This window comes from Sminthopsis crassicaudata, chromosome 6 (assembly GCF_048593235.1).
Source record: "Sminthopsis crassicaudata isolate SCR6 chromosome 6, ASM4859323v1, whole genome shotgun sequence".
In the NCBI taxonomy this organism is placed as follows: Eukaryota; Metazoa; Chordata; class Mammalia; order Dasyuromorphia; family Dasyuridae; genus Sminthopsis; species Sminthopsis crassicaudata.
Window position 1 is genome coordinate 82,458,751 of NC_133622.1, and position 12,691 is coordinate 82,471,441.

At 36.1% G+C, this 12,691-nt stretch overlaps 1 protein-coding gene across 2 annotated transcripts in view; it reads right to left on the bottom strand.

The window, feature by feature from the left end:
* The window catches only part of SPOCK3 (SPARC (osteonectin), cwcv and kazal like domains proteoglycan 3), a 618,678-nt gene extending 606,435 nt beyond the window's left edge, over positions 1-12,243 (bottom strand). Inside the window, exons 1-2 of one of the 2 annotated variants that reach the window (XM_074275104.1) lie at positions 11,972-12,243; positions 11,184-11,378 (exon numbers count right to left, since the gene is read on the bottom strand). In XM_074275104.1, the coding sequence (XP_074131205.1) occupies positions 11,184-11,378 (195 nt within the window). In that variant the 5' untranslated portion in view covers positions 11,972-12,243. Of the gene's footprint in view, positions 1-11,183; positions 11,379-11,735; positions 11,838-11,971 lie in introns of those variants that run through there. The other variant, XM_074275105.1, reaches the window with a different exon arrangement.
* Between the last annotated feature and the right edge of the window lie 448 nt (positions 12,244-12,691).

Here is a 12,691-nt window from a genome sequence, read left to right on the forward strand (position 1 = left end):
AAAAGTTAAAAGAACTGAAGAAGGAAAAAAGATATAGGATAAGTGTCCTCAAATAGCAGGACTATTATGTGGAGCATTAATTTACTACATCACCAGTAGGTGGCAACTACATGAAAATACATCATGCATCTTTCCAAATAAGGAACATTAGAACAGTCATAAATATAAAAGACCATCATGAAAAAATGGAACTATTTGAATAGAGGCTAAATAGCAACTGGTTCTTAAAATAATTTCTATTTCAGATAGGAGGCTGAATTAGATGTCTTTAAAAAGTCCTTCTACCACAATATTTTAAAAGCAATATTTATTAAGCAACTACTATGTGACAGATACTCTGCTAAGTGCTAGAGATACAAAAAAGTTTTGCAAAAGACAGTACCTGCTCTCACGATGATTACAATCTAATGAAAGCTACAACATGCAACTAAATATATACAGAGAAAACTATATATGATATATATATATATATACATATATGAAATAATTGATGGAGCAAAGAAAGCACTGGAATTAAGAGAGGTTGGAAAAGGCTTTCTGTATTTTGTTGCAATTTAAAATTAGGGAGATCAGTAGTCAGAGTGGAGAAAAGGAAAGAATTCCAGATTTAGGGAACAAATAGAGAAAATGCCCAGAGACTAGGAATAGAGTATCTTGTTCATGGAATAGTCAGCTAACCATTATCACTAGATTGAAAAATATGTAGGAGGGGAGTAAGGTAAATAAAGAATGAAGGAAACAAGGTTATTAAGGGTTTTGAATGCCAGAGGATTTTACATTTGTTCCCAGAAGTAATAAGGATTTTACTAAGTATGAGGGAGACATGATCAGACCTCTCTACTTTAGGAAAATCCTTTTAGTTCAAAATGGGAAATGATTAAAGTGGGAAGGTACTTGTGGCAGGCAGACTCATCAATTGAGTATTACAATAGGCCAGGTATCAGTGGCAAGAGTCTGAAATGGAATAGGATTTTTTGTTTTTAATTCTACTATGTTATGGAAATGATTGATATATTTCTTAAGTTCAGAATAAAATAGCACTAGACTGAATAAGGGAATTTGAGGTTGTGAGGAGTTGAGGAAGGCTGCTATGCTGGGAAGGTTTGGGAGACTTTGGTCTTGTTCTCTATAGTAATAAGGAAGCTAAGAAGGAGGAAAGGGTTTATGGGTAAAGATAATGAATTCCATTTGTTCACATGCTGAAATTAGTTTTCATTTTATATATATGTAATAATTATTAGAAGCACCTAGGAATAAACAGTAAATGATAGTTATTGCTGAAAGTACTGATAAAGAAGAAACCAATTTTCCCACAAAAAAAAAAAAATAATAAAAATGCTTGATTTCAGGAAAGAGAAAGACACCTAGATAGATAGATAGATAGATAGATAGATAGATAGATATAGATAGATAGATATAGATAGATATATTGATATATAGATATAGATATATATCTATCGATAGATAGATATAGATAGATAGATATAGATATAGATATAGATATATAGAACTCTCTTTTGGTATTCATGCCAAGTAGTGGTGGTGTTAGGTCAAAGGATATGCATGAATTTATTAGCCCTTTGGGCAGAAATCATATATTTTGATCAATAAATTGAATAATTAAAAAAAAAGTTACCTGAGAGGTTGAGTAACTTGCTTCTGGTAACATCTCCAGTAAGAGTCAGAGGTAAGATATGAACCCAAAATTTTTTGACCACAAGGACTGCTTTCCAATGACTATGCCATACTTCATCTCATATTTTGATTTAGGGCTATTAAATTAAATTAAATTGCATTGAAATGGGAGGAGAGGTAATAGGACAGATAGCAGGCTGAACTGGAGGCCAAGAAGACCTATAGTCAGATCCTACCTCTGCAACATATTAGCTGTCTGTCCTAGAGCCAATCACTTAAACTCTCATTGCTAGGCAGCTCTCTGTAATTCTAAGTTTCTGCCTATTTGATAACCTGAATTGGTAGAAGGAGCTCCTCATCTGGGAGTTGAGTAAAACATTTGAATTATAAACTTCTCCTTTGTATTTCAGTGATTTCAGTCATGTCTGACCTTTCATGATCCCATTTTGGGGTTTCTTCACAAAGATACTGCAATGGTTTACCATTTCCTACTTCAGTTCATTTTTACAGATGAGGAACTGAGGGAAATTGTGTTAAGTGACTTGACCAGAGAGATACATCTAGTAAGTATTCAAGAAGATGATCTTCCTAACTTCAAGCTAGAATTCTATACCACTGCACCACCTATCTACTATTATAATATTTACAGTCATATTTACTATTTACAATCATAAACTTACTAGCAATCATAAATAGAAATTTGAGGAAAGAAATGGATATTATTTCATTTATTCACTATTTCTTAGTAAATTTTATTTAAAAAAATTCAAGTGAATCATGAAACACATTTTTATAAATACAGATATCTAGTACATGTATACTGCATGAATACATAGATTATGTATATGTAAGGATACATGCTTTCTCAGAAGTTAATGTTACATTTGTAAAAAGCTGAAATCAGGTGTATTTCAATGTTAATGTTTAAAGTTATGTTTCTGTTTTTTTTATTTTAGATTATCTTACACAAAACTCAAGTTTTCTTTCCTCAAGATTAATCACTAAAATAATTTTTTTACCTACATTGATCCTTAAATTTACAATTGTTTTTGACTGCTAGTTTCTGCCAAGACATTTAACACAAAATAAAATCAGTTTCTGTTCTCAGGTTAAACATACATGTGAGTATACATGCATACATACATATACACATACCTTATTCATTTTTCTAATTGTTTCTTTCTTAAAAATAAACTTCTTTCAGATAGTGGATAAATGCAACCTCAATTTTTATTGATCATTAGCATTTCAATATAATTAGGGATCTTCCTTTAAAGTTGGTACTTCAAAGCACTGAAATTCTCTAAATAAATATGCTCCATTCACTAAAATAAATATATTTAAATAAATAAAAAATTAAAATAAACTACTCTATCCCACAGTATACAGTCTTCCATGAGGTTCTTTGACCAAAAACTTTTTATCTCCTATGAGCCAACTTCTTAAAACTCAGCAAAACTGGTCCTCAGAAAAGGCAAAAAAAATAAGTCCATAATTTCCCTGAGGCTGCTAAGTGGCACAGTGGATAGAATGAAGGACCTGGAGTCAGGACAACTTTCCATGAGTTCAATCTGGCCTCAGATACTAACTAGCTGTGTGACCTTAAGCAAGTCACTATACCTTGTTTGCCTCCATTTCCTCATCTGCAATGTTAGCTAGAGAAGGAAATGGAAAATCACTCCAGTATCTTTGCCAAGAAAACCCTTGTGATCCAAGTCAGATATGACTGAAACAACTGAACAACATCGATAGTCCTCCCTAGTTTTGTATGATCAATCAAGTCATTCTCCGCAGACAGTCTTTCATAAACCAAATACACCTTCAAGCTATAATGAGGGATTCTTTATGAAAAATTGTAGCACATTGCAAATTTGACAATGACATTAAGCAGTAGCATAGATCTTTATCAGCCAATGAAGTAAAATGTATTCAGATACTACATAAGAAGGTGGAGACATGATAGGAAGACAATCCATGCCTTCAACAAGCTTATATATAATTGAATATATTCTCCTAGTCCCCAAGAAAATTAGTTCAATAAGAAAGTATGCTAGTGAGTCACAATGGATAAGACACCTTTTGGGGACTTTTCTTGATATTTCACCTTGAGTTCACTCAGGATGGATATAGGCTCATGGACCACAAGACTTCCAGTTGCTACATCAGAGATATCAGAGTTGCCACATGTGACCAACTAAAGTGAAGAGGGGAATGAAGCATGCTGATGGGGAATGATCAGGTCATAAATCTACAAATGTTATTTCAATCTCCAGACACAATCTGCTAAACAGACTTTACTTGACCTTTATCTCTGCTAGTGTCCATCTCCAAGTGTGGAGGACATACATGTGTACACACACACACACTCTTCTTATCTGACATCTGACTTGAACAGATGTTCCAAATACATACTCCTTAAAATATACTTAATATTACTATATGCCTCATAACAAACCTATTTAATAGATTCAGGAAAAACAAACAAGGTCAGTGACTTGTCTGGAATCACTCAGCTAGTAAATGTCTGAGGCTGGATTAAGACTCAGGATAATATGCCTTCCTAACTCCAGATCTGACCCTCTATCCACAGCACCTCCCAGGTGCCCCCATCCCAGGGCTAAATAGTCAATAAATTTCTTAAGCAGGATCCAAATTCAGATTTGGAAAGCTAAATGATGTCATGAATAGAATACTAAGCCTGGAGTCAAGATAGTTATGTTCAATCTTAATCACTCTGTGTGTCACCTAATATGTCTATAAAAATGAAGATAATTAAAAACATCTACTTTACAGAATTGTTATAAGGATCAAATGAGATAATATTTGCAAAATGTTTCCTTTGCAAACCTTAAAGTATATGTGATAGTTATTGTTACAGATCTTTTTTAAGTTTAAATTCAATACTTAATCCACTTCACAAGGGGAAATGAAGTGAAATTTTCAACAGCTATAGGCAGCTATTTTCTGTTGCCATAAGTTCTCCAAAATATGTATATCTTTCCTTCCAATAACACATATTATACTTTGCACTAGTTAAGATTTTAGTGAATTTCTTTATCTGGCAAATGTTGGGGAAGAGAGCACGAAAAAATGATCTGAGTGCTAACTGGAATGAGTTAGATCAACTGTTAGAACACAACTCAGGCAGTACCCTATTAGTTCAGATTCAGTACTGGGATGAAGTGAGGAACTTGTAGGTCATTCATCAATTAATAAAAGGAGATTTACTTAACTCTAACAAGAATATAATAACATTAGTAACACCTGCCTCTCCTCTATATGGAAAAACATATACTCAAGAGAAGGAGGATAGGAGAGTTGTAGAATTTAAGATGTCCAGGGTGACTTTTGGGGGCCTTTCTATGCATTTATATGATTAAGAAGCCACATCAAAATGATCAAGGATTGAGAATAAGCCTTGCCTTGACCACTAAATTAAGTCCTAGTTTTGATCATCATATTTTGGGGAATGGAAAAAAAGAGCATAAAGCCTTATAAATATTGGTTTTATCATTTCAGATTCAATTCTGACTACTTATTCTAATTATCTTCATGATGCTGGTAAGTCAATTAATTTCTATGTACTTCAAGGGGGCAATCACTAACTATCCTAATCTATGTTTTGCTACTAGAATCCAATGAATCTGGAATGAGGCTGAAGACTTTGCATTGTTCGGTTCTCACTTGAATCCACTTGGAAGTCAAGATGCCATCCTCCTGATGTCACTGGTCTTTGTGAAACAGAGTATGAACAATGACATATTTCAAGCTGCTTCCTAGGACTATGGATCTTTGCTAGTGGACGAAACTGTCAAAGTACTCTGAGTCCACAATATGATTTATTATATTCCTATGCTTTTCAATCTAATTTAAAAATGTTTTATCACATAGCAACAATAATCATTTAATTGGTAAATTCCACTTCTACTAAAACAATTAATTTTCTCTAAAGGATTCCTAAACAAGACCTAGGAAAACCATGAAGATAAAAGTCACAATTTTTTAAGCTATCCTGATTTCTATCAAGCCCCAATTAATCCCACCTTCTATAAGAGGGCTTTCTCTAATACCTTTCATCTTTGGGTCTTCCAGATAAGAAACTCTCCAGTTTATATAGCTAATTTACTCCTCCAATACATTGTGAGCGCCTTGAGAATAGGAACTGTCTTTGTATCTCCAATATTGAGTAGAATAACTGGCACATAGAAGGCATTTTACAAATTCTTCTTGATTCAACAAAATGTGTCCTACTTCACAAAAGATTATCTCTGAGAAAACAGAAAAGACTTCATGAAAAACAGAAATTGTATATAATAACATTAGATTGAGGAATATGAAATATCAAAACTGGACAGAATTTTGAGATACAACATGGAATTCTCCCCATTACTCAATTTTAATTTTCTTTCTCTTTTGGAGTGTTTAAACAAAAAAAAAAAAAAAAAGAAAAAAAGCATAGTTATAATGGATTTTTGAATGAAGCAAGTTAGAGAATTTTTACTTGTTTTGTCATATTTCCTACTTAAAAAGTATAGTCATACTCCATTATAAATTTAACAAAAGCATTCAATATGGATTTTTTCCACCCAGCATTTCAGATATTTGTCATTAACCATAAGGAAGAAAAGATTTGCATTTAATGTATTATAAAAGCAGTTGGATAAAGAATGAAGAAGAATAATTCCTAGGCACAAACTAGTTTTATTTACTTTAAAATACCAGTAAAGGTTGATGGCCTTTTCATAGATTCTCACTTCTGTTCTTTAACTAGATAAAGAAATTTCCCTCATCATCAACCACCATGTCTTAAATAATCTTTGTGCTAAAACACCACAAAAAAAGCTGAAGTTTTTTCCAATTTCCCCAAAATTCCTGTTTTTGAAAAATACAATTCACTTGAGTCAACTAAAATTAATTTATATAGATAAATTTAAGACAATATTTATTTAAATGTATCTGGTATAAACATAAAAGTCAGAAGCTTTAAAAAATGTTAACTGAATTATGGCATTTTAATCAATTTCTCAATTCCAAGATGCACTTCAAAAAGATTTTTCAAAATTGAACTGTGAGAATTCTAGGAGGGGAGGCAGGGAGAGCCGAAAAGTGATTTGGGGATGGGAATCATGGAAAGTGAGCATTGTAATCCACTAATTGATTGGTATGTATTTAAAGTACTGCCTCAAAATACATTTTAGTATTTCTCTTTCTGTCCCATCACTTCTTAATATTATATCTGCTACAATGGAAGTAAAACATGAAAGTGACAGTGTCATACCTGAGTGACGTAATTACATTATTTTTATTCAAAGACAAACAAAATCTCACTAGTTTATTGCAATGATAGAAAAATACTTTCAATACACTAAGTTTGTAAATGTGAGCAAATAATCCATCTTTTCTCCAAAGTTCATTATTTTCCTTTCTAAAACCACAAGTATGAATATCATATAAACCTTTTAAAGCAATAAAAAGACCAAGTTGGATTCAAGGATTGCTCCTGCTGAGTGAGAGTAGTTGCAGAATTAATGGAGAGGGGAGGGGATTTACTTTCACACCTGTGCAAAATGGCTGAGATTATTTTCCTACTGTTTAAGATTTTCCATTTATGGATACAGAAGAAGAAGAATCAAGATAAAAATAGAGAAATCTTAAGTATGAAAAGTATGTGCAAGAAATTACTACACTTCGAATTATATAATTTCCAAAGTAGATAATCACTTCGATATTTGCATCAAGTACTCTCAAGTTTCATTATTCATCCTCATCCACTATATATAATGTGTGAATGTGTATATATAAATATATATATGCATATATATATATATATACTATAAACATATAAATATGTGTGTACACACAAATATTATACATATATATTACTATTGTATCATACTTTGTTACATGAAATACCTCTACTGTATTTAACTAAAAATATGATCAACTTTTCATTGCTTCAGAGTTTTTCCCCTACAAAACTCTGGATATATTTCAACTTTGACTCAGATGATCAGAGATAGTAGCAAAGAAGATCATTTTTAGATTTATGACAGTATAAAGATTCTATAAGACAATACATTTTGTGTTAACATTGTGGGAAAAAAAAAGGATCAATGCAATAAAATTCTCCTGTGTCTAAAGGCAGTATAGAAGACAGATCAGAATTATTTGCAGAGTCTTCTCTTTCATTGCTATTTGTAAACTTATCTCAGTTTTCATTTTTTTCCCTGTGATCTAGAACTAGAGGAAGTTGAATCAATGATCCACATCAGTGTCATTAGCTTGTCTGTTAATCAGTCTTGCTTTTTCTGATTGGGTCTTCAAGTTGTAGGAGAAGGAGGAGGGGGAAGAAAAGAAGATGGAGAAACTGAAAAATAAAATATACTGTGAAAATGTAGTTAGTTTTTAGAGGAAAGCTAAAAATTAGTAGAAGATGCAAACTAAAAAAACACATGGGAGAACATGATAAGGAAATTTTTCTTTGTAAAGGGAAAGTAAATTAGGGAAAAAAGACTCTTAAAAATTGTAATATATTCTTAAGTTCTAACTAGAATTTGTAAATCAATTTAGAATATAATACTGATGCAGAACTTAAAAAAAAACTGATGCAGTTTTTGTTCACTCTTATAGATGCATCATCACCACAGACCCATAACAAAATTCTTACACTATTCAAAAATTATAGTAACATCAATAAGCAAGTAATTGATCAGAGAGCAAGAAAAGCAAGAAAAATACAAATTAACCATTGTAGAAATAGCTAAAATAGCCAGAACACTTATTCTGAACTTTGGAAAAAGCCTTTTCAATACTGAAACAAAATAATTTTGTCTTATTAATAGCTACCACCAACAGGTGGTCAATAGATATACAGTAAATATTCATCTTTGCAATGCTTTTAAGAAATAAATTATCTGTATTGAAATGTACTCATGCACTTGAAAAGTTAGTGATCAAAATCCATTCTTTTAAGTTTTAAAAACTATCCTTCAATGGATATGTTATAATGGGAACATTTTATATTAGCTGCCCACATCTAAAAACATATTAACTTAAAACACATCTCACTAAATACTTCACTTTAGGAATTTAACAAATATGCCACTAAGGCCTGGAAATTCTCCCCTCCCCCCAGACCTCACAGGCAGAACACATCATATTATGGTAGCCAGTATAAATGATTTTATACTTTTCCATCTTTTAGGAGCCATTTAACAACTTCAATGTAGTCTGCTGTACATAGATAGCACTTTATATATTAGTAATCATCTAGAACAATATTTTTCATTACAAATGATCCTGTAACTCAAACCAATTGAGCCTCAACAATGTAAATTTAGACCACTTACTAAACCCTTACTTTGTGAAAAAGGTGTTAGCAACACCTTGTTGCTGTCTAAAGTTCTAAATGAATCAATCTTCAATCATCAATGGAGAAAAAAATAATGATAAGATGTACAAAATAGAGATGTCATACGCTCAGAAAGTATTCATATTCGCATCTTGGATTATGTTCTATAAATACAGTAAAGCATGGGTTCCTGAATCCATCTCAACAATTTGATTTCCATGAAGATAGAAACATCCAGATTTATAAGAGAGCATGTTTTCAAAAAGCAAGCCTGCAGTCACTTCAAAAAGACTTTTAAAAGCTGTCTCAAAGTGGATCAATGTTGAATTTCTTCCAAAATCTTCACTTTCATTTAGAAATGACAAGATGAACAAAGGGTTCTTTCTTACTTTCAGAAATCTTGCCAACTTTGGTTTTTCATCTGTATTTACTATTTCATCTGTATTTACTATTTCATCTGTATTCATCTGTATTTACTATTAACTATTATTATTATTATTAACTATCTGTATTCATCTGTATTTACTATTAACTATTTACTATTTACTATTAAAGAACTAACTATTAAAGAATTAACTTAACACTATCTATTTCAAATTCTACCATGAATTTTGAATGCATGACCCATAAAAACATTTAAGAAAAAGGCCTAGATTTAGGGACATCCTCTTACTGTGCCTTTGGACTTTTAATTTTCCAAGGATTGCTAACAAAGTGAAATTCCATATCGATTCATAAAGTTCCCCCATCTCTAACATCAATCATCCCTAAACTCAATCAGAAATGGACATATCTGCTGCAATTTATCCACCAGGGTTTGAGAGTTAGTCAATGTCTTTTTGATTTCTATTTATTCTTCCTTCTAGTGGCTGAGGGGGTGGTGAAAGGAAACAATGCAAGCTACATTTTTACATATGTCATAATCCGTCAAGAAAACCTTACTAATAGTTGAAGTGATGGGATTGGAGGGTGGGGGGTGAGTCATCTATCTGCCTTCAGTGCTGGCATTATACATGTACAGCATATCCAAACTCCTCCATGGTGTTGTTGTTGTATTGTATTTTTTTTAATCTCACAAATTTGTCTGGAGAGGGGGAGAGAGCACAGGGGAATCTTAGTTATGTCTCTTTCCACTCTTTATGATAACAGGGATAAGGGAAAGGTATCAGAACGCCTCTGAATTAACGCAAACCTGACACCTTCAGCCCAAGACACAAAGTGAGCAGCTATACCGAGTCTCCTCAAATCAGGTGGAGAAAATGACAAGCATGGAGTGGGACAAACGGGGCTCAAAAGTAAACAAGAATGGAGTCTTTGAAGAAGCCTTCTCTTTGGAATAATACCCAGTAAAAATCCATCCAAGGCAGCAGCAATCTCCAAATCAACCCCGGATGAGCCCTCGCAGCCCCGCTAGCAATTAGTGATCAGATCCACCAGCCATCAGCTCGTGGTGCTCTTTGGACTACAACCTCATAAGGTGTATAGGGAACACTCTCTAGATTAAAGTTAATGTCGACGCAGAAAACTGATCAGCAGTTTTACGTAATCGTCCAGGAGCGATTCAACTACTGCTTAACGGGTTCTGACACACCACCTCCCACCACCTCTCTGCCAGCCAGCATTTATAAATCTGACATCTTCCTCCCTCCTTCCTTAAATTCCTTAATGGTCCATTAGTAACTGGATCGATCCCGGTTACTTAGTAGGCACGCATCGCGCAAATGCACGTCCGCTATGTTTACAGGAGCACCAGGAATCTCATTGGAAAAGTTGCGAATTTAAAGCCTTGATCGCTGTGCTTTACAAGCCATTGATTTCAAAGGACTGGGGAGGGGAAGACTTGGAAGGGAAGGGAGAGGATGAAAAGAAGGAAACCTGGAAATCTAACTCCTGAGCAGCCAATCAGCAAAACCTTCCCGCGGGCACCTAACTCGAGGTTGCACCAGCCAAAAGAGGAAAAGCATCTAAACTGAGAACTTCTATTCCTCCCTTTCCACTCCATCTCCCGGTAACCAAAATCATTCCCACCCCCGGGAACTGAACCCACTCTTTTCTTCTTTTCCTTCTTCCTCCCCCTCCCCCAACAAGGAGGTGTGTGTGTGTGTGTGTGTGTGTGTGTGTGTGTGTGTATGTGTGTGTGTGTGTGTGTGCGCGCGCGCGTGCAGGGAGGGTGGGGACGAGAGCACGCAGCACTTACGTCTCGGAATTTGTTCCACTGTCCGACTTCCTTGTCATATTGGGAGATCGTGGTGAGCCATTGTTTATCATCCAGAAAATTACCGCTGTCCGACCTGCCCCCGGCCGCCGCCGCCGCCGCCGCTGCCTCCGCTGCGAGAGCCTGACTGCACCAGACGACTGCACACACACACAATAGGGCTGATACCTTTAACATCTTGGGGACAGAGGGACGCGGGGAAGGGAGAGGGAAAGGGGGAGGCCAAAAAAATTTAAAAAAAAATGTTAAACAAGACGTGCAAATATGGGGGGACGACCCAGAGAGATGCACTGAGAAACTGAGGGGAGGGGGACGAGAGGGAGAGGAAAGGGGTGTCTGGCAGTCCCCACCACCACCACCATACACACACACACACACACACACACACACACACACACACACACACACACACACACGCGCACACACACACACACACACACACACACACACACACACACACAGCGGTGAAGAAGAGAAGGCAGCCTGGGCTGCAGCAGCAGCAGCCCCGGCGTGCAGAGCTGCCTAGCACATCACCTTGCTGTAAAGCCCCGTACTATGCGCTCGGCTCCTGCTGGAAATGCAGCTAGACGCTGCCAACTCTGTCTCTTTCAGGAGCTGCTGCACGCGCTGCCGTCTCGAGCCGTCCACTCAGCTCCTTGCGCCCGGCGCGCTCCCTCCCCCCCACCCCATCTCCACCCCCCACCCCCAGTGTCTCCCCGCGCTCCTCTTCTCCGGTTTATTCCCCTCGCTGCTGTTCCCCTCCTTCCTACCTCCTCTTCCTTCTCCTCCTTTTTTTTCCTTCTCCTCCTTCTCCTCCCTCCTCCTCTCTCTCCTTGATCCTTGGGGCACCCGGCTGAGAGCAATGCGTAGCAGGCGCAGGAGCAGGAGCAGGAGCAGGAGGGAGCCGGAACCACCTTGATCCAATGGAACCCTCGCCTTGAATTAGTTATCTTCTCTCTTTTCCACTCTGGAAGCGGAGCTGGCGTCGGTGAAGCAATCCGCTTGCCCTCTGCTCTCGGATTTATTTGACACCCACGCAACCTAGGGGCTTGTTATCTCCATCCCTCTTGCGACTGATATGCATTACTGCTCCGAGAAAGGCTAGTTTGGAGGATGGAGTTTGCAGAAAACTTTATGCAGAACAGCCTTCCTTCCAGAGAGTCCCAGGAATTCAGTTTTGCCCTAGGGGTAAACTGCAGAGGGGACTTCCTCAAATTCGCCTAACCTCGGGCTGTTTCCATCCATGTCCCTGAGTTTGTCTGTCTTTACTGTATCCCATAAACTTCGCATTTAGAGAGGGACCGATCTTTGAAAATACCATTCCAAATGGGCATCCGGGAAAGCATAAAGTGGGCGAGATATGAGTAGGGACCTCAGCTTTTGCTACGATTTGAGTGACCTTAGCAAATCACTTCACCTCTGTGGTTAAATGATGGTAAACCATGGTAAATGGTAAATCTTCAATGATGAAATGAGAGTATGAGACTAGT